General features: G+C 46.1%; 1 protein-coding gene across 1 annotated transcript in view; it reads right to left on the reverse strand.

The window, feature by feature from the left end:
• Window positions 1-10,396: 10,396 nt before the first annotated feature.
• hmga2 (high mobility group AT-hook 2) overlaps window positions 10,397-25,192 on the reverse strand; it is a 172,222-nt gene continuing 157,426 nt past the window's right edge. Inside the window, exon 5 of the mRNA XM_038780850.1 lies at window positions 10,397-13,274. Coding sequence (XP_038636778.1) covers window positions 13,239-13,274 — 36 coding nt within the window. The 3' untranslated portion in view covers window positions 10,397-13,238. The remainder of the gene's footprint in view (window positions 13,275-25,192) is intronic.

The raw sequence follows: 25,192 nt of genomic DNA on the forward strand, positions 1-25,192 counted from the left end.
CTCTCAAATGTATAATGAGTAGACTCTGGGTCTCCCAAAGGCCCAGAAAGGTGTTGGAAGATACTGGGTTGTGCAGTGTGCTGTCCATGCAAGAAAGTTGGGAGACAACAGTTTGATCTGAATGCAGTGTTAATGTGTTTCACATTAGTCATTGAGATTTGAGAAGAGGTGTTCAAAATAAAGCTGCGCATCGGGGAAAAGTGTTCCCATTGGTGGAAGAGCAGAGACTGAGGTCACAGATTGAAGGTATTTGTCAAAAGAAGCAATGGAGATATGAGGAAAAACCTTTTCATGTAGCGAGCGCTTAAAATCTGAAATCTGCTGCCTGAGAGTGTGGTGGAGGCAGGTTCAAGAAGAAGTTGGATTATTTGAAGAGAAAGAGTGTGCAAGTTTGCGGGAAGAAGACGGGAGAATGGTACTTGGCGCATTGGTCATTTGAAGAGCTGGCACAGACAACAGGTTGGATTATAACAGTCCTTCCGTGCGGAAGGACCCGGAACATTGCGGGCCATACAGGCCGATTTTGCTTTTAAACGTGGATGCCAACTTGCAAGCTAAGATTCTGGCCATAAGAATTGAGGATTGCGTCCCAGGGGTGATAGAGGAAGACCAGATTGGGGTTGTTAAAGGCAGACAACTCAATACCAATGTCCGGAGACTTTTGAATATTATTATGATGCCCTCAGAGGGAGGGGAGGCGGAGGTGGTAACAGCGCTGAACGCAGAGAAAGCCTTTAACCGGGTGGAGTGGGAGTGCCTCTGGGAAATGCTGGGGAGGTTCTGGTTTGGCGAGGCCTTTATTGGCTGGTTGAAATTGCTGTACCAGGTGCCTGTAGCAAGTATATGTATAAACCGGCTGAGGTCGGGGTACTTCGAGCTTTACCGGGGAACGAGGCTGGGGTGTCCCCTCTCCCCGTTACTATTTGCCCTAACTATAGAACCACTAGCTATGGCGCTGAGAGCCTCGAGGAACTGGCGGGGACTGGTTCGGGGGGGTGGAACATCGGGTCTCGCTATACGCGGATGATTTGATCCTGTACATTTCGGACCCTGTGGAGGGGATGGGGGAGGTTCTGTGGATCCTGAGGGATTTTGGTAGATTTTCAGGGTACAAACTGAACATGGGAAAGTGCGAGTTGTTTGTGATCCAGGCCAACGGGCAGGAGGAGAGACTGAAAGAGCTGCCGCTCAAGATGGTAGAGAAAAGTTTTCATTACCTGGGTATACAGGTGGCCAGGAAATGGGATGCCCTGCACAGGCTTAACCTGACCCGATTGGTGGAGCAAATGGAAGGGGACTTTAAAAGGTGGGACATGCTCCCGCTGTCACTGGCAGGGAGGGTGCAGACCGTGAAAATGACAGTCCTCCCCAGATTTTTGTTTGTCTTTCAGTGCCTCCCCATCTTTATCCCTAAGGCCTTTTTTAAGCGGGTAAGTAGGATCATTATGGGCTTGGTGTGGGCGAATAAGACCCCGTGAGTAAGGAGACCGCTGTTGGGGGGGGGGGGGGGTTGGCGCTGCCGAATTTTCGCAACTACCCCTGGGCGGCCAATATAGCTATGATTAGGAAGTGGGCGATGAGGAACGGCGTGGGAGCAGCTGGAGGCGGCGTCATGTAAAGGTACTAGTCTGGGAGCTTTGATAACAGCTCCTTTGCCATTCTCACTGATCTGTTACTCCACAAGTCCGGTGGTGGTGGTGACACTCCGGATCTGGGGACAGTGGAGAAGGTACAAGAAGGTGGAGGGAGCGTCGGTCTGGACCCCGATTTGCAACAACCACAGGTTTGTCCCGGGTAGGATGGATGGTGGGTTCCAGAGCTGGCAGAGGGCAGGCATCAGAAGGATGGGAGATCTGTTCATAGACTGAAGCTTTCCCAGTTTGAAGGCGCTAGAGGACAAATTTAATCTGCCGCCAGAAAACACCTTTAAATATCTGCAAGTACGAGCCTTCCTGAAAAAACAGGTAGCAGCCTTTCCGATGCTGCCGCCACTGAGGATACAGGACAGGGTAGTCTCCGGCACCTGGGTGGGAGAGGGGAGGGTGTCGGATATCTACCAGGAACTACAGGAGGCGGAGGAAATCCCGGTGGAGGAGCTCAAGTGCAAGTGGGAGGAGGAGCTAGGTGAGGAGTTGGAAGCGGGATGTGGGCAGAGGTTCTGGGCAGGGTTAATTCCTCCTCATCATGTGCCAGGCTTAGTCTAATTCAATTTAAGGTGGTCCTTAAGTGAGGGAGAATGAGCAAGTGTTTTGGGGTGGAAGACAGCTGTATGAGGTGCAAGGGTAGCCCTGCAAACCATGTCCGCATGTTTTGGGCACGCCCGGAGCTTACAGAGTCTGGCAAGGGTTCGCGAGGGCAATGTCCAAGGTGCTTAACACACGGGTGGTGCCGAGTCCAGAGATAGCGATCTATGGAGTGTCAGAAGACCCGGGAGTTCAGGGGGCGAAAGAGGCCGACGTCTTAGCCTTTGCCTCCCTGGTAGCCCGGAGATGGATTTTATTAATGTGGAGGGACTCGAAGCCCCCGAGTGTAGAGACTTGGGTTAACGACATGGCTGGGTTTCTCAGCCTCGAGAATATAAAGTTTGCCTTAAGAGGGTCTACGCTAGGGTCTCTCGGAGGTGGCAGCCGTTCGTCGATTTTCTCGGGGAAAATTAAAATGTCAGCAGCAGCAGCAATCCGTAAGCGGTGGGGGGTGGGAGGGGTGAGTGCTTCATTGGGATGATGTGGGAAGACTGGGTCATGTGGGGTAATGTCTATTTAATTGTTATTGTATATTCTCTTTTTGCACTATGTTAATGCTCACTCTGGTTTGATTTGTTATTATGGTTATTACTGTTTTATTACAAAAAATTCTGCAAAACCCTAATAAAAATACTTTTAAAAAAACAGTCCTTCTGCGCTATCACAATCCCGTGATATTGCCAAGTGAGGGGCAGCACGGTGGCCTAGTGGTTAGCACAACCGCCTCACGGCGCCCAGGTCCCAGGTTCGATCCCAGCTCTGGGTCACTGTCCGTGTGGAGTTTGCACATTCTCCCTGTGTCTGCGTGGGTTTCGCCCCCACAACCCAAAACAAAATGTGCAGAGGAGGTGGATTGGCCATGCTAAATTGCCCCTTAATTGGAAAAAATAATTGGGTAATCTAAATTTATATAAAAAAAAGATATTGCCAAGTGAGTTCGGAGGAAGATATTTTTGAGATAATGTTACAGATGTCCTTAGAAATTAATACACAAGTAGCAGAGGTTATGCGTAGTCCTGAAAGACAAAAGGTTGCTTGGGATTGCAAGTTATCACAGCTCTTTAGCTGAAGAGATACATCCTGTAACCTAAAGATTCTGGGAGACTTGGCCTGGCATGGTCAGGGGGCGGTGGATTATTGGAACAGGTTTTACTGTTTGTGATGAATTTAAGGAACGCTTCAAAAACTGAAGACAGCACCTGGAGAACATCACTCAAAGAGTTACTACTTGGCACAACAGTGATATGGGATTCCATTGGAATCTGGGAGCAATTGTGGACGGGATGACTAATTTCTTGGCGAGGGTAATGGGCGATGTGCATAAAAGGGGTTTATAGAGGCATGGAGGTCTACAGCATAGAAAAGGCCCTTTGGCCCTCCACATCTGTGCCAGTTAGTTCTATCTTTAAGTATAAGTTGCCGACAATAAAGAAATATGGTTTAGTAGGGCATCACGGTGGCGCAGTGGTTAGCACTGCTGCCTACAGCACTGAAAACCCTTGGTTCAATCCAGGCTCTGGGTCCCTGTGTGGAGTTTGCACATTCTCCCCGTGTCTGCGTGGGTTTCACCCCCACAATCCAAAGATGTGCAGGATAGGTGGATTGGCCACGCTAAATTGCCCCTTAATTGGAAAAAGGAATTGTGTACTGTACATTTATTAAAATAAAAGCAATATGGTTTAGTTAATCATAGTCATTTGCTACTGTTAAAGTGAAATCTTGCTGTGTCATTCTTTCAGCCAGTAGCTGAAAGTTCAAATCCCTTTTCCGAAGTTATCAGTCTCTTCAGAGATCATAACACGAGCGACCCCCTCAATAAATTTCAACTAGTTTCGGTAGACGTGATCGACCTTTCATCAACCCAGGAAGACTCTCTTCAATCAATCGATACTTGTTCCAGGCGTTCAGTCAACCTTTTTCTGATGTTGATGAGGCCTAACCTTAAGTGAAGTTTTCCTGCGGGGTAAAGCGCGATGATGTTTCCTTCAGCAACTACTCCTCCATCGACGGAAACTAACCTGCGGGAGGAAGCAAGGATGAAGCAAAGAGCGCACTCGAGTAACTTGCCACGTTTCCTCCCGCATCTGACATCTTCGGAAGAAAGTGTAGCCTAGCGTAAATTCTTCCAGTACAAAATACCCATTGATGCATTGCATCGGATGTGCAGCAACATGGAATAATCTAGATCACACTGTACATTGATTAAACGAGGGGTGACTTTTTAAAAAAATTAAACAATTTTATTGAGGTATTTTTCGGCATTGTAAACAGTTACAGATAACAAAGGAAAAGGCAAAAATGTGCAAACATCAACGTTAAATCGATACTTTAATCGAACCATACTGCACAAGCCGCTCCTCTCCCATAGACACTACCCGCCTATTTATCCCTCCTACTCTACTCTAATCTCCCCCCCCCCCCCCCCCCCCGCCCTCCACCCCCACAGCCCCTGCTGACGTTCACTCTCCCGTGAAGAAGTCGATGAACCCCAGTACAGATCCCCTCAAGGCGAACCTAATTTTCTCCATACCCAGGAAACTTGGCATGTCCGAAAGCCATAGCTCGGTCTTCGGGGGTTTTGAGTCCCTCCATGCCAGCAGTATTCGCCGCCGGGCTATTAGGGAAGCAAAGGCCAACACATCGGCCTCTTTCTCGCCCTGGACTCCCGGGTCTTCCAAAACCCCAAAAATTGCCACCCCTGGACTCATCACCACCCTTGTTTTTAGCACCCGGGACATGATCCCTGCAAATCCCTCCCAGTACCCCTTAAGCTTAGGACATGCCCAAAACATGTGAACGTGGTTCGCTGGTCCTCCCGCGCATCTAGCACACTTATCCTCTACCCCAAAGAATTTGCTCATCTGAGCTACCGTCATGTGGGCCCAGTGAACCACCTTAAATTGAATCAGGCCGAGCCTGGCACATGTTGCAGTTGAGTTTACCCTACTCAGGGCTTCTGCCCACAGCCTGTCCTCCATCTCCCCGCCAAGCTCCTCCTCCCATTTGAGTTTCAGTTCCTCCGTCTGGGACCCTTCCCCCTCCATGAGCACCATGTAAATATCCGAGACTCTACCTTCTCCTCTAGAGACTATTCTGTCTTGGATCCCTATTGGTGGGAGGCGCGGGAAGGATGGGACAAAGTCCCGCATCAGTAAGTACCGAAAGTCATTTCCCCTTACCAAGCCCCTCAAACTCGCAAAACTCCCCTCCAGGAACATATCACCCACCCTCCTCACCCCCGCCCGCCGCCATGTTCGAAATCCTCCATCCATGTTCCCGGGGGCAAATCGATGATTATCACATATTGGAGCCCAGACAGGCGCACCCATCTCCCCCACATGCCTCCTCCACTGGCCCCATATCTACAGGGCCGCCCCCACTACCGGGCTGGTGGAGTACCTGGTCGGCGGCAGCGGTAGAGGAGCCGTGACCAGGGCTGCCAAACTGGTGTCCCTGCACGAAGCCGTCTCCACCCACTCCCAGATAGACCCCGTACCCACCATCCACTTCCTTATCATAGCGATGTTGGCCGCCCAGTAATAATTAATCAGACTCGGCAATGCCAGCCCTCCCTCGCTGCGGTTCCTCTCCAACATCGCCTTCTTCACCCGCGGGGATTTTCCCGCCCAGACAAAGCTCATGATGATTTTGCCAGTCCTTTTGAAGAAGGACCGTGGGATAAAGATCAGGAGGCACTGGAAGATGAACAGGAATCTAGGGAGGATTGTCATCTTTACAGTCTGCACCCTCCCCGCCAGTGACAGCGGGAGTGCATCCCATCTCCGAAACTCCCTCTTCATTTGTTCCACAACTCTAGTCAAATTTAACTTGTGCACCTGCCCCAGTCTCGTCCCATCTGTATCCCCAAGTATGGGAAACTTTCCTCAACCAGCCTAAATGGCAGTTCCTTCTATTCTCCTGGCCCCTTGCCTGCACCACAAACATCTCACTCTTGGCCACATTTAATTTGTACCCTGAAAACCGGCTGAACTTCCTCAATGTTTCCAGTATATTTTCCATCCCGGCCAGTGGGTCCGACACGTACAGGAGCAGGTCGTTCACATAGAGAGAGACCCTATGTTCCACCCCCCCGGTCATTCCCTCCCATCCCTTCGCAGCTCTCAACGCAATCGCCAACGGCTCTACGGCCAGCGCGAACAGCAATGAGGAGAGTGGGCATCCCTGTCTGGTCCCGCGATGTAGTCTGAAATAATCTGACACTACCCTGTTCGTCCTACGCTAGCTTTTGGGGCCTGGTACAATAGTCTGACCCAATTCACCAGTCCCTCCCCGACCCCAAACCGTCCGAAGACCTCCCACAGATTGCCCCACTCCACCCGGTCGAATGCCTTCTCAGTGTCCATTGCCACCACTACCTCCACCTCCTTGCCCGTCGGCGGGAGATTGGCCTGTATGACCTGCAGGATTCCGGGTCCTTGTCCCGCTTCAGTATCAGGCAGCTGGTGGCTTGCAACATATCGGCGGCAGGGTCCCTCTGTCCCTTGCCTCATTAAAAACCCTCGTCAAGGCCGGTCCCACTAACTCCGAGAACTTCTTGTAAAGCTCTACTGGGTATCCATCCGGCTCGGGGCTTTCCCCGACTGCATGGCCTTTAGGCTCCCCAGTACCTCCTCCACTCTAATCAGGGCCCCTAGCCCATCCACTAGTTCCCCGCCTACTTTTGGGAATGTTAGCCCGTCCAGGAACCTTTTCATCTCCGGCTCTTCAGGGGGTTCTGAAGTATACAGCCTACTATAGAAGTCCCGGAATACCTTATTCAGTCCTGCCGGGTCTTCCACTCTGCTCCCCTCCCCACAATCGCTCTACTTATTTCCCTGGCCGCCTCCCTCTTCCTGAGTTGCTGCGCTAGCAATCTGCTGGCCTTCTCCCCATGCTCATTCACCACTCCCCTCACCTTCCTAAGTTGTTCCACGGCCCTACTCGTGGATAGTGCCCCCAGTTCCACCTGTAACCTCCGTCTGTCCCTGAGTAGGTCCTCCCCCGGGGACCCCGCATGCTCCTCGTCTATCCGATATATTTCCCGAACCAATCTGTCCATTTCTGCTCTGTCCGCCCTGACCCTGTGAGCCCGAATTGAGATCAGCTCCCCCCTCACTACTGCCTTCAACGCCTCCCACAGGGTCGCTGCTGAAACCTCCCCCGTATCGTTCACCTGCAAGTAGTTCTGCATACACTTCCGAAACCTCTCACATATCCCCTCCTCCGACAACAATCCTACGTCTAACCTCCATTGCGGGCGTTGGTAATTCTCCCCGCAGACCTGCAGGTCCACCCAGTGTGGGGCATAGATAGTGATTGCCCAATATTCCGTATTCTTTACCTCCCCTACACAGTCCCTGCTCAAGATAAAGAAATCAATCCTAGAATATACTTTATGAACATGTGAGTAAAACGAGTAGCCCCTTCCCATCGGCTGTCTGGCTCTCCATGGATCCACTGCCCCCATTTGCTCCATGAACCCTTTCAGCTCCCTTGCCATTTCTGGGAGTCTACCCGTTCTGGGACACAACCGGTCCAGCCCCGGGTCAAGGACCGTATTAAAGACCCCCCCCCCCCCCATTATCAACCTACGTTAGTCTAAGTCCGGGATCTTCCCCAGCACTCTTTTGATAAAGTCCACGTCGTCCCAGTTCGGAGCATATATGTTCACCAGTACCACTCTTCTCCCCTCCAGTTTGCCCCTTACCATCAGGAATCTGTCTGCGACTACGCCTTCCGCCTCAAATTGAACCTGCTTATTGATCATAATTGCTACCCCCCTGGAACGAGGGGTGACTATTAATGACAACTCCCGGGGTGTTGCTCGCAGAAGGCCTGAAGCAGGACGATGAGAGGAGGTCAGGAGCATTACAACATAGGTTGCGCAATATATTGTCTGCTGTTAATCAGCTGTACGTCACCTGTTCTCTGGAAGCTCCACGGTCAAATTGGTTTAAGTAGGCGCATCTTGCGATTGATTGGCGCAACTTCACCCTACATTGACAGCCACTGGTAAAACCCATTCACCTTCCCAAAGTTACAAGAAAACAGCAGAAAATGACGGTTTTAAAACAGAACACAAATTCCCAGGCGTAACAATGTGCAACAGTCACATCTTGCTCTTAAATCTTTTACGATTGGTTTGATGCAACGTTGATCTTTTAACATATCATACGGGCGTAATAAACGGTAACTTGGAATACAATTTCAAATTAACTTTTCAATAGCTGTAATCTTTTAGCACTAAAGCTAAAAAGTGTCACGACGTGGATTTTCAAAAACAACTTTCCCCTAACACAGGGCTGAAAGGATCCTGTCTGACATGGCAGAAGGTCAAACTAATGGAAAATGTGGCCGCATGTCAGACGGTCTATCAATTCGGATAGCTCCATCATTTACTTTCACGGGCATGAAATTGCAACTGAACTTCGAGAAAAAAAAAAAAGAATGAAATGCAAATGACTTGCAAGCTCCAAATAATGAAGAACATGGCGCACTATTCAGATTTGGAGGGGCTGCCGGCCTTCCTCAGTCTCTGGTGTTCCCACTGGCCCTTGGCAGCGAAGCCAAGCCTCTGTCCTTTATTGGTCAGATACCTGGAGAAGGCCTTTTACTTGGCCATCTCCTTGAAAACATACGGCATCCTGACACGGCCACTTCAATGTTTCCATTCCAGCATAGAGATCAGGGTTCCGGAATTAAAATTCAAATCAATTGATCCTTTTTTTTTTCTTTCTTCATTCTTTCATGGAATGTGGGCAGCACAGGCAAGGTCAGCATTTGTTGCCCATCCCTAATTGCCCTCGAAATTAGTAGCATTTTTAGGGTCAACCATATTGTTGTGGATCTGGGGGTCACATGTCAGCCAGACCCGGTAAAGAGGCAGATTTCCTTCCCTAAAGAAGATCACTGAACCAGATGGGTTTTTTAAAATGACAGTCGACAATGGTTTCATCGACATCATTAGACTTTTTAAAATTCCAGATTTTTTTTTACTGAATTCAAAATCCACCATCTATCGTGGCGGGATTCAGAATCGGGTCCCCAGAGCATTTCCCTGGGTGTCTGGGTTACTAGTCCAGTGACAATACCACTATACCACCACCTCCCCTAATCATTTGTGTGTGTATTTATTTTAAACCTCTTTCCTCCCACATTAGGGTAACAATGATCTTCAGAAGTAGATATTCTTCATGTTCGAGAAACTCAATAGTGAATGTGAACTAAAACTGTGGCTGGCAGGAGCTGAACATGATCTTGTCCGAATGCAACACGCTGGTGTCTGCACTTTTAGCAGTGATCAGGACTGGTAAGTCTGTCTTATTTTCCCATCCCTTCTCCAGGAAAGATCATTTAAAATGGCCGCTTCAGGCCTAATAGGCCTCCTAAACCATTTGGTGATGTTTTCAAATTAAAAAAAATAAATTTAGGGTATCCAATTCTTTTTTTTTCCCAATTAAGGGCCAATTTAGCGTGGCCAATCCACTTACCCTGCACATCTTTTAGGCCTGTGGGGGTGAGACCCATGCAGACACGGGGGGAATGTGCCGACTCCACATGGACAGTAACCCGTGGCCGGGGTCCTCGCTGCTGTGAGGCAATAGTGCTAACCACTGCGCCACCATGCGGCCCTGATGTTTTCAAACATGAAGAAAAATTTGAACTCTTTAATAAATAACATAGCATGTTTTTTTTAAGAGTACCCAATTCATTTTTCCAATTAAGGGGCAATTTAACACGGCCAATCCACCTAGCCTGCTCATCTTTGGGTTGTGGGGGCAAAACCCACGCAAACACGGGGAGAATGTGCCAACTCCACACGGACAGTGACCCAGAGCCGGGATCGAACTCGGGACCTCGGCGCCGTGAGGTAGCAGTGCTAACCCACTGCGCCACCGTGCCGCCCGCATGTATTTTTTATTGAACACTGCTTCCCGTCATCCCCCCCCCCTCCCCAACTTGCGAAAGAGACCAATGGTTCCTACTTACAAATCACCCTCAATAAATTGCAATACTGGTTGAGTTTGAGTTTACAACTAAGGGAGATAATTCAAAGGCTATGGCTTTAAAAACACAGGAACCACTTTGGAGTTCCAAATATTGTAAGTGCTTCTTTCATTTGTTGAAAAAAAAACTCTCAGAGATGCGTTCACTCATGTTAATTGTTTTGCCAGTATTAAAATGACAAAAGTCTAAGAACCAACATGGGGATCACAGAGGTTCTTACATTTATTTGTGCTGAACAGACAGTGATAATCCATGAATGGAACCTTTTTCAGCAAGCAAGCATTTCCAAGTACAATCAGACAGCTTCTCTAAGTGAATAGCAAAGCAATAAAGTTAGACATTCAAGGTACAGGGAGAGTAGGATTTGCAGTCTAACATGTTCACACTCTCCCTGCAAACCAAGAGACTACTATTTGTAAACTAGCGGAAAAGTTAAATGTCCAGTCTTATTTTGAGGTGACCAGTCAGGAGGGAACAGTCATATAAAATTTATCTCCCCAAAAAAAATAAACTATGTATAAAAAATTTATGATGCTCTCCCTGGTCTACTGGCCATAAACAATTGAACGGATTTTCAGCTTGAAATTGAGGTAACAGTGGGCCCCAAGAGGTAGTAGTGTGTAATTGATTGTACAACATACAGAGAAATACATGATAAACATCAGCATTTGAGAGGCTTCCCCGAGCTAAATGTCCAACAAACGACCAAAGACTTCCTTAGTATGCATCAGACCAAAACCAAGGCAGAGCTTCAGAGAGTTCTCTTAAATCAAAATACACGGAATGATGTTTCAAACAAATCACAAGTGTGCTTTTAAAAGAAAACACAAGGAAGTTGTTTGTTTGGAGGGGGGGGGGGGGAAAGGTGGGTACAACTATTGAAAGATTTGGCGGAAATGCAACTAGTTAATACCTCGGCCTTCAGTGTAGAGACCGGGTATGCACCTGACACCAAGGTTGTACAAGTTCCAATGGAGGTCAGAGGAATCAGCTTTGGTTGTATGTTGGCTCAACAGTGAAGCCCTTACTGCCACAGATTCTCCTGAGAAAACTACACCCTCCCCATCTCCCCGGCCTATTGAATGTTTCAAGGTAGAAATATTGACAAGCATGTAGCAAGATAAAACTCTAAGAAGCATTTTAAAAATACATCTGGTTGAAACATTACAAAAATGAAAAAGAGAAAATCACATTTGTGTAAAATACATGAAAATACGAATCAAGTATGTTTCTTACAATCTACTAATTTAAACACATATTCTTGATTGAATTATACAAAAAAAAACGAGCTTATTGCTTCCCACCTACAGAACTTCAAGTTTCCTTAGAAGGTTTCGGAATAGAAAGTAATTTAAAATGCTTTTGTATCCAAGGTTATTTTTTTCCTTTTTTTTTACAAAAATACTTTGATTAGGGATTAGTTGCAGTCCTAAAATTTTAACAATATTTTAAAACCGATGTTGATAGTAACAAGTTCATTATTTTTTTAATGTCTGGAGGTAGGTTCTGGTAAATTGATTCGTCCATTTGCCTTGAGTTCATTTGAGGTACAAAACGTGGACAGTTATATTTAAAACATTACCCATAAAAATGAAAAATAAAAGCAAGAGAGACATTTCCATGTTATTAATTGTAACATAAGAAAAAAAAATGATCTATTAAAAATCACTAAGTAATTCCGTAAAAAAATTGTATTCAAGTTAATAGTTCAAACGGAAAATGAGTTACACAAAACTGGGAATCGGTAACCTGGTAGAAATTCAGCAATTATATTGCAGTACAGAAATGCTTTTCAGGTATTTGTGTTTCCTCTTTTAATATTTTAGACTGTAAAATGTAAATGAATTTAAACAAAATCCAGATATCAGTGTTTAACCATCAATTAAACCGGGAAAAGAAAATCCTGCATTGTATGTGTATAGCAGCATGTAATCGAGAGACTGTTAAACTAATTGAATCAATCAGAGGTAGTTACAGATAATAGGGTAATATTGCAACTGTCACTAAAAGTGCTGGTTTAACTGAATATTCTTTTGGGTTGATTAGATGGAGGAGGAATAATTTGAAGATCAGTGTCTTCAACTATTGTTGACCATCTATTGTTGGTCCCACAATCAAGAAATGTGTTTTCCCGATCCATCCGCATGGCAGTGCGTAAGAGGTACAGTCATCTTATGCGATTCTTAATGGCTGGCTGATGAGGAGAAATCAGTTCCCTTTCCAAGTTTCAGTGACTTACACTGAAATGGAATTTCTTGATTTCTGTGTCTTAACCCTACGGACCTGGAAAACAGAGTGGGTCAATCTTCCATCCTTCCCTTCAGTTACTGAATATAATTTTCAAAGGTTAACAGCAGAATTAAATATATGTTGAAGAAAAATCTGCCCCAGGACGTTCCTGAAATTAGAATAAGTGAAGTTCAATTTAAAAAAAAGATCTACTAAAAAGGTTTCTAAAGGAGCAGTGCCTATCCCTCATCTTTGGTGTTCTATACAGGCTGTATATACTAAGTCAAGGGGTGGGTATTGGGGCTGGCAAAGCCATCTATTTTTAAACAGAAAAGCCGGTTCTCTCAAAATGCCCATATTATGTGCTGTGTATAAGATGTTTCCGTCTTGCATTATTTTGTGCATTTCAGTGAAAAATAAAACTCTTTTCTTTTTTTACCCACTCACCCTTACTCAGCAGCTCAATAAACTATAAGTATGTTAAGAATTTAAAAAAAAAAACAGTAATTAAATGTTGCATCATTAATCTGCGTCCCCTGTGTTACAGCAGTGTTTAAATCACTAAACCCCAGGGCTGTGAAGGGATTACAGAAAGGTGGATAGTAAAACAAAAAAGTCTTTCAGAGGATGTGTCTCAACCCAGGATAAAGTGGACAGACCAATGTTAACCGGGAAAATAAAACAAGTGGTCAATTTAGTGTCTTCTCCCTTCAAAAGACCCAACTGCTGAATGAGGTAGAAGTAAAATAGTGTGGTTTCTTAATCTTCCTCTGTGGACGTCCCTTCACCTTCTTCCTGGAAACAAACAACAAACAAATTTGCATTATGTCAGACAGCTTTAAAAAAAATATTGTCTTGCCCTCCCCTTCCACAGTTTGGAGTGCCAAGGCAATGCTGTTACTTTATTTTTCAATTGCTGAGTATTTCGGGAGACCTGAAACTGGACATGTTCAACCACAGGTTTGAGAGAAAGTATATTGATTAAATTCCGATCAAACCACCATAAATCTCCTACAGCTGATGTCATCGCCGTGCCTGTGAATTTAAAAAGCCTTAAAGGTATTCCAGATAATAGATACTCGCGTACCTGGACATTGTAAATAATTTAATCGATTTATCAAATATTTAGACATCAAATCTAGTCAGCATTCAGCATTTATCACACCCCCCCCCCACCCTAAAATATCCAAATTCCAAAATGCTAAAATATTTTACTTTTATTTGCCTGAAAAAGAAAGCAGAGCGAAAGGCCGCATTATGCGGTTTAACATTTGTCACCTCATAAACTGAGAACTGCCAAAGATGACCACCTTAAAATGGCTTGCAACAGTTTCATAGTTAAATAGATTGGATTTTCCACATGGCTTCATTTTGTCTGGGCTGCTAGCTGACACAATTTATAACTCTCTTCCTTTCCCAGGCCACTACAGTACACCATTCAGTAAAGCATTGCCTTAAAGCTTGTCTGCATTATATGACCAAGCTCCCATTCATTAGTGTTTGAAACACTTCAGCTGTGAAGGGGGCTCCTAAATGCTACCATGTGTGACACTGCTGCACAAGAGCAGCATGGAGAAAAAACACTAGGTTTTAATCACAGGCCGTTGCTCTGCAATCCCTTTTTCAAAGGTTTCCATGATCCCAAAGACCAAAAAAGGGTGTAAATCCAGGAAACAAACACAGTATTAAATGAATGGAGGACAGCTTCAACATCTTACTTTAGCTGCATCCAGCCATCAGATTTCACAACACTTTTGTTTAGTCTGCTTTAGGTTATGTGGGAAATGTGGAGTGCATGAAATGAAGACCCCCTGGTAACCCAAGGGCCTCAAATATTTAAGCCAGTAGGCTAATGCCTCTTGACTAAGCTGCAGGCTATGACCCTCGGAGACTCTCTGGGGGACAAGCAACAGAGAAAGATGGAGCATGATCAAAGCCTCAGATAGACTAAAGAGGACAAAGTCAAGTGTCAGCTGCCCTATGCCCCAGCCTCTTCAATTAACATTTACATTCTGGAAAGACATGGTTATCCACCAGATATACATATTCCTTGCCCAGTACAAATACGTCAACCTGGCTTCCAGTCAAGACACTGGCTAGTTCACACAAGTGCAATGAACATTAATTCTGTACACGCGAGTTTATCCTTCGCAGCCAGACTCTGGGTTGTCCACTTAAGTATCCAATTACCACAGGATCTAACAGTCGACTAAGCCTCATGGTCTCTGACTTTTACAATCTCAACTATCTTCCAGAATGATTCTTAAATGAAATTTATTAATTCAGCCCGCCTTCTGACTCACGGCGCCGAGGTCCCAGGTTCGATCCCGGCTCTGCGCCACTGTCCATGTGGAGTTTGCACATTCTCCCCGTGCTTGCGTGGGTTTCGCTCCCACAACCCAAACATGTGGAAGGTAGGTGAACTGGCCACGCTAAATTGCCCCTTAATTGGAAAAAAAATAATTGGGCACTCTAAATTTGAAAAAAGATTCAGGCCGCCTCAAAACATTACATATACAACAGCTGGATAACACACTAGTGCTTTGAATTCTCACCGAAATTGGCACGCAAACAAGTACTGGCGTACTATCTGATACCTGAATGGCTATTTGCAAAGTTGAAGCACACTTCTTGGCCCAGGATTATAGATACAAATTACATGTGCTGTACATAAGAAAATGAGGTTTAGCAATAAAGACGCAACTAAAACTGTGGGAGATTTGGGAAATTAAATCAAATCAAATACGACTGGTAAGTTTTATTTAGTTGAATTTGAATCTGTGTGCTCCAGGTTTATTTTAATCAAAAATTGACCTAGAATGGTCTAAGTTTCAAAAATGTATAAGTTGTCTTTCGCTGAATAAGTCTCAACTCATTAATGTTCAACAGTTATACATTACTTTTATCCGAAGTGACGAGATGAAATGCGAAAGAGTTTAAGAATGTAATCCAATTGGAAGCAAGGATAGGGATCATGACTATTCCAAATCGAGAGCAAAAGAAAATAATTAATCTAGTCAAAATAATTAACCTATCCAACTCCATGTATAACAACTGCATCTTTGAATATATTTCTGTCCATTTAACTCTGTTTCCTCTGGGTGTTCCGAAGTTTCCTCCCATAGTCCAAAGATGTGCAGATTAGGTGGATTGGCCATGCTAAAATTGCCCCTTAGTGTCCAAAGATGTGCAGGGTAGGTGGGGTTATGGGGCTAGGATGACGGAGTGGGGCTAGGTACGGTGCTCTTTCAGAGGGTCGGTGCAGTCTCGATGGGCCAAAGGGCCTCCTTCTGCATTGTAGGGATTTCATGATTCTCTGGCCCATTTAAAGAAAAATGCTAAGTTCCCCCACACCTCGCCTCATCTACAAAATTCATTATCATCATGGCTGTTGGATGTTCACATTTATAAAAATTTTTTTAAAATTTAGAGTACCCAATTCATTTTTTCCAATCAAGGGGCAATTTAGCATGGCCAATCCACCTTCCCTGCACATCTTTGGGTTGTGGGGGCGAAACCCACGCAAACACGGGGAGAATGTGCAAAGTCCACACAGACAGTGACCCAGAGCCGGGACGAACCTGGGACCTCGGCGCCATGAGGCAGCAATGCTAACCACTGCGCCACCGTGCTGCCCCCACATTTATAAATTAAAAAATCTGTATTTGAAAGTCAGTTAATGTAAGGGGAATTGAAGTTCTTTGTGAATATACGAAATGCATTTTAATACTATTGTGACAGAAAATATCGAAGGTCCGGAAAAGGTTCAGAGGAAGGTCGTTAGATTACCTTTCAAGGGCCTCCAGTTACCTGAAGCGACAGAGCTGGGGCTAGATAGTTCAGACTTTGAAGAGATGTGATTGGAGTTTTTTAAATAATGAAAGGATTACACTTGCTCCAAGTGAATGGGCTAATTGAGCTTGATAGATTAGGGTGAAGCAAGGGACGTAATTAGAAGTTATGAAAGCATAGAACACGGTTAGATGCTAGGAGGCATTTATTTTGCGGAGTTGTTGACCTCTACAATACCCCCTCCCCAGAATCTAGCCTGGTTACTTTTTGAACCCGTCTTGGTTATTTGGCACCATTTTCCACACACATTGGAGCATCAATTCCAGCTAACAAGAATTGCTGACTAGTAATAAAACTCATCACCAAAAAATATCCTAAAAACAAAACAGGAAACTTAAAATGAGAGATTATAGGTGGACTTCAACAGAAGAATTTCTAAGTTCATCTGTGGCGGGTTTTTCAGGGAGTTTCCAACCGCGGTCAAACGATACTTAGTCACTTTTTGGGGCCCTGGGGGAGTTTCCGTCCAGTTTAGCCCACGTTATATTACTCTTTGGTAATATATTGTTACTCTTTGCTTTATATATCCAGATTGGTCTGATGGCGTGATTCTCCAGAAACCACTGATCTTCAACTTAAAGCAAAACAGATTTAATCAATAACGAATTGATTAATATTGAGTTTGCTCTACAGAACTAAAACTAGCAATCAAGTAATTCATATGCTAAACTATGCTGTGATCTATCTCTTTAACACTCTGCTGTCTAGTCACTCCTGGTTTGGAGACCCAAGATCCTTTGAGTTCTCATATTTATAGTGGAATCTAGTGTTGCCCTCTAGTGGTTGTGTTACACTAAGATGTAATCATTAACCTTTTATATGTTTCTATATATACATATCACAACAGCCCACAGCCCTGGGAAGCTGAACTCACAGATGGGGTTGCCATTTTGAAAAGTGTACTGATCTCAAAGTGAGCCCCCAACCCCCCACGCATGGGCAATGTCACCCCCCACAGGCATGGGCATTACCTCACAACACCCCCAAGTGAGGACACCCTTCTATGGGATCCCAGGGGACCCATCCCTCTTCAGGCAACCCTCCCAACCATCCTTATAAGCCCCCCTTCCAGGATCCCAACACGTCACTGTCCCAACCTCTCAGAGGCCTCTGTCCTGCACCTCCGCATCTTCATACACCCTCTCCACCCTCCTTCCATGGGCATGGTCCCCCTCAGGCCCTGAACCTTGGCAGTGCCACCCTGGCACCGGGATATCTTTGCACTGTCACCCTGGCAGTCCTCCTGCCAGCTTGGTAGTGCCACAGGGGCACCTTGGCATGCCAGAGTGGCAGTGCCAAGGTGCCCACATTACACAGGGAAGGTCATGGAGTCACCCTGCACTATCGCTGGCCACCCAGAACCCCCCAATGGGTGGAAGACTCCCCTGATGCCATTTTATGGAGTCCATGTTTGTGCGGATTTGTACTGAATGGCGCCAGGCTGCGGCCTTGCAAGGGAGGCTGGTATGAGGCAATGCCATTTGGTCACACCCCCTTTGGGCGGGATTCTGACCGCAATGCCTCACGGGATATGGGTATATCCTGCAAGGCGTAAAGACCCACGGAGGCCTCTCCCGGGGTCTACCATCCACTTTGAGCTCGGGTGAGAGCACAATGCGCCCGGTAGATGCTGTTTTATATTTACCACGTACACAATGAGGCCAAACAAAATAACTGCAATATTACTTCAGAGTAACAACGGTTACCTGCCCTGTGCTGCTGAAAATTTCTTCAACCCGGGTCACTGTCCGTGTGGAGTTTGCACATTCTCCCCGTGTCTGCGTGGGCCTCGCCCTCAGAACCCAAAAAAGATGTGCTGGGTAGGTGAACTGGCCACGCTAAATTGCCGCTTAATTGGGAACAAAAAGAATTGGGTACTCTAAATTTACATTTTTTAAAAATCTCTTCAAAACAGATCTGTGTGAAGAGGCATCAGGCGGGATGTACCGACTAATCATACCGGCGGGAATTCCTGGTCCCATGTCGGCGCACGGGTTTCCCAGCGGCGAGGGAATGCAGTTAACGGGAAATCTCGTTGTCAACGGCGGGACCGGTAGATCCCGCTGGCGGGCCGCCTCCCCTGCCGGAAAACACATGGCGGGGCGGTCGGCAAATCCCGTCCGTCATCTCAGACACATCGACTGCGGTGCTCTTTAATGATGTGGCATGTGGTACAGCTGAAACTGCTTTGGTAACATTCCAGCATGAGACGCAATTAGTAATTTGGAACATACTGTATATCCTTCAGGCAAACATTCCAAACGAAAAAGAGACTTTATGTGTCTGAACAGATGAGGGAGAAAAATTCACTGGGAATTGCTGAGTGCAGGGGAGAAGTCTGTTGTCACAGGCACCTGCTTAAATCTGGAATTTAGTTGGTGAAAATAAAATCTGAAACTTAAAATTTTTTTTTAAGAGTACCCAATTCATTTTTTCCAATTAAGGGGCAATTTAGCGTGGCCTATTCAGCTACCCTGCACATCTTTGGGTTTGTGGGGAGCAAAACCCACGCAAACACGGGGAGAATGCGCAAACTCCACGCGGACAGTGACCCAGAGCCGGGAACGAACCTGAGACCTCGGCTATAAAACTGACCATTATTCATTTGTTTATTTACTCAGACACGTATAGTCAGTCCCTGGACATTTTCATTCATTCTCAACTTTCTTTCCTCAGCTCTGACTCTGGTTGTGGTATGGATCTGCATGCGTGGAAGCCATCCAACGTTACACCCAAACAATCACTCAACATGTGTGGCTTGAGATAGCGAGTGAGTGTGTGAGGTCTTCAACTACAAATGGATCACAATCAAGTCTGATCATGTTTTTCGCCCAATACCCATGTTTGCTTTCCAACAAGGGTGGCGAGACGGTAACTAACAGAGACTTTATTTCATTTTGAAACCCAGTCAACTGTTGCCTCGGAATTATTTTCTGGACCAGATGGAGAAGCCCCCAAACCCACAGGAGCCCCCTGAGCCTTTCCCACCTTATCTTGATGAGCCCTCCCAGACCTGTCAGTGCCATTCTCCCCCCAGACATTAACGTATAGCCTCGGACTGTTGGCTTGTGCCAGGCTCTCATCAGCATATTCTCGCCTGCTCGCCGTCCCTGACTTCACTTTGTCAAATATGGATGGGGTTCAGGGGTTCATAGCCAGACCTCAGTCCCGGGCCTTAATTTATTAACATTCAATGTCACATCCCCCTCCCACGCTGAATATACTGAAATATCAACACTCTTTCTGTGTTTAAGGAGATAAATCCAATACTGGGAAGTCTGAATATCATAGGCTAGATTTGCCAGCATATTTGAAGGCGGGGGGATTCGTTAGACAAAGTAGATGGCCTTCCCAATGACTTCCTGCCCATCCACAACCTATCCCTCATATTACAGTGGCTGGGAAGGTGTCAGACCTATTGAGGCCCTGTGCCTCTGCCGCCATTTTACCTGGCAACCCATAGCTTTCTCTGCGTGGGCTGCTGCCAGGGAAGGAGAAGGACCTCCTTTGGAGGATCCCCTGTGCCTATTGGAGGCACTCTCGTTAACACTCCACAGCTTGGCTTGCAAACCCAGCCTTCCTTTCTCTCCTCCCCCCGCCCAGTAACTCAGGTCTGCCAGCTAGGCCTGGACAAGGCTGGGTTGGGTTACGTCTCCTCGGTTACTGCCTCTGGTCCTAGCAGTGGCGACCACTTGAACCTGATGATGCTGGGACTACAGAGCTGCCTCCCATCTGACTGGCCAGCTGGCAGGACAACTGTTTAGTTGAGGGTTAGGGTGGGGAAGTGGTGTGGGAAATACGGATCCCGGAAAAATCCAGCCCCTCGGCCTCCATTAGACTATTCTGGAAGACCCAGTCTAAGATATGTCAAGGTCACCATGAGTGTAGCAACATTTTTCGCTAGTGGATGTTTAAAAAAATGATATAGTCTGCAGGGGTATATAAACATGTCTGGTGGAACATTTACAGTGACCTTCTATAACACTGTGACAGATGGATACTACATTTGCAGTTTTTCAGATTGAATGTCCTTCCCCCTTATCTAAAGGCCCCTGGAGGTTTTACAACCAAGCTTGGCTAATCAAATTGGATTTCTTTGTGCCCAGAGTTAAAGAAATAAGTTTGCATGTCCCCTGGCTCAGCCAGCTTAACAGGGGGATTGATGAGGCTTACAGATCAAGAACATCTCAAGCTTAATGTCCAGGTCTGCACCAGGCCAGCTGGTCTCTTACAAGTGTCATGATGACCTGCCTCAATACCCGTTCGTTAAGGACAGGGTTGGGATGGTGGGAAGAAGGCAAAGGATTCTGCTCACGTTGGCTATCTAGTAATTGCAGCGCAAAGTGTATGCTTCAGGGTAGGGTTGCGCTCAACTGTGCAGCTCCCAAGAATGAAAGAGGCTGCCAAAACTTAATGTCAAGGCTCACACTTAATAATGGCTTATTGCATAAAATACCAAAAGGGAACCAATGCCCATGGAGCCAAAACCCAAACAGGGAGAGGGAAGAAAGTTGTACAGAGAAACCAAATTGTTCCATTTGAGAATTAGTTTATAAGACAGGTTTGTAGGGTTTACTTAGTGCTGCTATTATCTGCAGGTATTTTATCAGTGTGGTGTTCAATCTGACAATCCACCCCAGTACAGAGGGATTCTAGGATCCAAGTGCTTAACAAATGTTAAACATCCCTGGACACTATTTTAAGAAAAGCAATGGATGGATGTTCTGGACAGCATTGTTCCCTGAACCAACATCACCAAAATGCAAACCGACTGCTTAGTTACTTCCCTGCTGTTTATGGGACATTGCAGTGCATGAAATGGCTGCAAGTTTACCTACATAACAAACGTGGGGCTGAATTTTACAACCATAGAAAATCACATAAGGAGGCCATTTGGCCCATCTTGTCGACGCCAGCCCGAGGACATCCAGGTGCCTAATCCCACCTTCTGCCATCCAGTCTATAGCCCTTATAGTAACTTACAGCACTTAAGGTGCACATCCAGGTACTTTTTACAAAGAGTTTAGGGTCTCTGCCTGCACCACCAACTCGGGCAGCGAATTCCAGACTGGTTCGGTGGGAGGGAGAATTGTGTACATGGGTTTGTTGGATGTGGCGGGTGTTATCTCTTTCCTTTTTGTTGTTTGCTTTTTTTTTTGTAGTTGCTTTTGTAGTTGGGGGGTTGTCGTTCTTGGGTTTTTAACCATGGTTGTTTTGTTAATATTGTTTTGTTGTTTATATTTTGTGAAAATCTTAATAAAAATTATTTTTAAAAAATAAATAATTTTGTACACCTCAATCGAGTCACCCCTCAGCCTTCTTTGTTCCAAGGAAAATAACCCCAACCCATCCAGCCTCTCTTTGTAGCTACATTTTTCTAGCCCTGGCAACATTCTTGTAAACCTCTCCTGCACTCTGTCCAGAGCAATTATCATCTTCCTGTAACATGGTGACCAGAACTGCACGTGATCCTCCAGTTGTGGCCTCGCCAGTGTTTTATACAATTCCACCATTTTAACCTCACTTTTGTATTCTATACCCCTGCCAATGGAGAGCATTCCAGATGCTTTCTTTACAGCCTTGTCTACTTGACCTACTGCCTTTAGGGAACTGTGTACTTGTACGCCAAGATCTCTCACTTCATCTACCCCTCTTAGTATATTCCCGTTTATTGTGTACTTCCTATAACTGTTTGACCTCCCTAAATGCATGACTTCACACTTCCCTGTGTTAAATTCCACCTGCCACTTTACCGCCCAACACATCTACATCATTCTGGAGATTGTAGCTATGCCTAAACTGTCCACTACTTGGCTAATCTTTGTGTCGTCTTCCGGAGTTTGAATCTTTGAGCATTTGGCCCCAATTCCTTTTGCAAAAGCAGAGCCTGCCGTCAGCAGGACCACTGCCTAATTCGAGACAGTGAGCAGACGGTAGAGGTGGGTTGGCGAGGCAGCATGCAAGACCACAATTAGGCCACCCAGCATCGTTCATGGTGTGTGTAGTGAGAGCGCTGCTGCTTTGCATGGCACACGAGAAGGCTGGGCAGAATGGAGGAGCGACTCGGCTGGACGTTACGGCCGCCCCTTGTGCACCACCAGCACTATCCCTTCCTGTGGCTTCCAGCAGACTGGAGGAAAGGGCAGGATCCAGGATCCAGCCTCTGGAGGATGTCAGGCTTTCCAATTTGCATTTGAAGGCGGTGGGTTTAATTTCTTTCTCAAGGCATCTGACCTTGCGATCTGCATGTGCAACGTTACCCGATGGGCAGCCGACACTGGAGGGGTCCTGGTGTGGTGCCAGTCAAATCTCATTCATGATTTCTTCTTAAATTTGAAAAAAATATAAATTTAGAGTATCCAATTCTTTTTTCCCAATGAAGGGGCAATTTAGCCTGGCCAATTGACCTACCCTGCACATCTTTGGGTTATGGGGGTGAGACCCACGCAGACATGGGGAGAATGTGCAAATCCCACATGGACAGTGACCCCGGGATTGAGCCCAGGTCCTCGTTGTCGTGAAGCAGCAGTGATAACCACTGCGCCACCGAGCCGCCCTGTAAAATCTCATTCACACTGAAAGATTCCGCTAACTGATTTCCTGGTGAGCCTCAATTGGTTTCCTGTTGCCATCGCTGGTCTGAAAACCACTTCTGGGAAAAGCGAGTGGATGCAGGAACGTGCCGGAGAACCGGCATTATCTCCTGTGATTTTCCCCGACCTCCAAACCTCTAGGAAAATTCTCACAATGACTATGGTTAGCACTGCTGTCTCACAGCATCAGGAACCTGGGTTCAATTCCAGCCTTAGGTCACTGTCTGTGCGGAGTCTGCATGTTCTCCCCGTGTCTGCGTGGGTTTCCTCCCACAGTCCAAAAATGTGCAGATTAGGTGGATTGGCCCCTTAGTCTCCTGGATTTGCAGGCTAGATGGGGTTACAGGGTCAGGGCGGAGTAGCGGGCCTGAGTGGGGTGCTCTTTCGAAGGGTCGGTGCAGACCTGATGGGCTGAATGGCCTCCTTGGCTGAATGGGCAGCACGGTAGCACAAGTGGATAGCACTGTGGCTTCACAGCGCCAGGGTCCCAGGTTTGATTCCCCGCTGGGTCACTGTCTGTGCGGAGTCTGCACGTTCTCCCCGTGTCTATGTGGGTTTCCTCCGGGTGCTCCGGTTTCCTCCCACAGTCCAAAGACATAAGAACATAAGAATTAGCAGGAGTAGGCCATCTGGCCCCTCGAGCCTGCTCCGCCATTCAATGAGATCATGGCTGATCGTTTGTGGACTCAGCTCCACTTTCCGGCCCGAACACCATAACCCTTTATTCTTCAAAAAACTATCTAACTTTGTCTTAAAAACATTTAATGAAGGAGCCTCAACTGCTTCACTGGGCAAGGACTTCCATAGATTCACAACCCTTTGGGTGAAGAAGTTCCTCCTGAACTCAGTCCTAAATCTACTTCCCCTTATTTTGAGGCTATGCCCCCTAGTTCTGCTTTCACTCACCAGTGGAAACAACCTGCCCGCATCTATCCTATCTATTCCCTTCATAATTTTATATGTTTCTACAAGATTCCCCCCATATCATTCTAAATTCCAATGAGTACAGTCCCAGTCTACTCACCCTTTCCTCGTAATCCAACCCCTGGGATTGGATTAACCTATTGAATCTCCTCTGCACACCCTCCAGTGCCAGTATGTCCTTTCTCAGGTAAGGAGACCAAAACCGAACACAATACTCCAGGTATGGCCTCACTAACACCGTATACAATTGCAGCATAACCTCCCTAGTCTTAAACTCCATCCCTCTAGCAATGAAGGACAAAATTCCATTTGCCTTCTTAATCACCTGTTGCACCTGTAAACCAACTTTTTGCGACTCATGCACTAGCACACCCAGGTCTCTCTGCACATCTGAATGTTTTAATATTTTGCCATTTAAATAATAATCCCTTTTGCTGTTATTCCTACCAAAATGGATAACCTCCATTTGTCAACATTGTATTCCATCTGCCAGACCCTAGCCCATTCACTTAACCTATCCAAATCCCTCCGCAGACTTCCAGTATCCTCTGCACGTTTTGCTTTACCACTCATCTTAGTGTCATCTGCAAACCTGGACACATTGCCCTTGGTCCCCAACTCCAAATCATCTATGTAAATTGTGAATAATTGTGGGCCCAAGACTGATCCCTGAGGGACACCACTAGCTACTGATTGCCAACCAGAGAAACACCCATTAATCCCCACAAACCTTTAATCAAGTTTTTTTACGGAATTCAATTTTCACCATCTGCCATGATGGGATTTGAACCCAGGTCCCCCTGAGATTTGCCCTGGGCTTCTGGGTTACTAGCCCAGTGACAATACCATTACACCGCCACCTGTGCAGGTTAGGTGGACTGGACATGCTAAATTGCCCTTAGTGTCCAAAAAAGATTAGGAGGGGTTGTTGGGTACGGGCATAGGGTGGAAATGAGGGCTTGAGTGGGTTGGTGCAGACTCGATGGACTGAATGGCCTCCGTTTGCACTGTATGTTCAATGTTCTGCACTGTCGGGATTCTATGACGATACTTGGAAAAAATTCATTGTATTATGATGCTTTGGGAAATGCAATTGGGCACTATACAAATGCAAACTCTCTCAGGTGAAAAGTGTTACAAATTTCATCAACCGGTGCTCATGTTCTTCTTTATTGTGAGGACGGGGATAGGGATGGGGGGCAAGGGGGCAACATTTAATTAGACTTTGAATGCTTCCAGGGGCAATTAAATAAAACTACTCCGTTTTATACTCTGGTGGTTTTGGTTGACTTGCAGTTTTATGGTGCTCTTCATGACCTCAAAAGCACTTTACAACCAATGAAG

The sequence above is a fragment of the Scyliorhinus canicula genome, chromosome 20 (genome assembly GCF_902713615.1).
Source record: "Scyliorhinus canicula chromosome 20, sScyCan1.1, whole genome shotgun sequence".
Classification (NCBI taxonomy): Eukaryota; Metazoa; Chordata; class Chondrichthyes; order Carcharhiniformes; family Scyliorhinidae; genus Scyliorhinus; species Scyliorhinus canicula.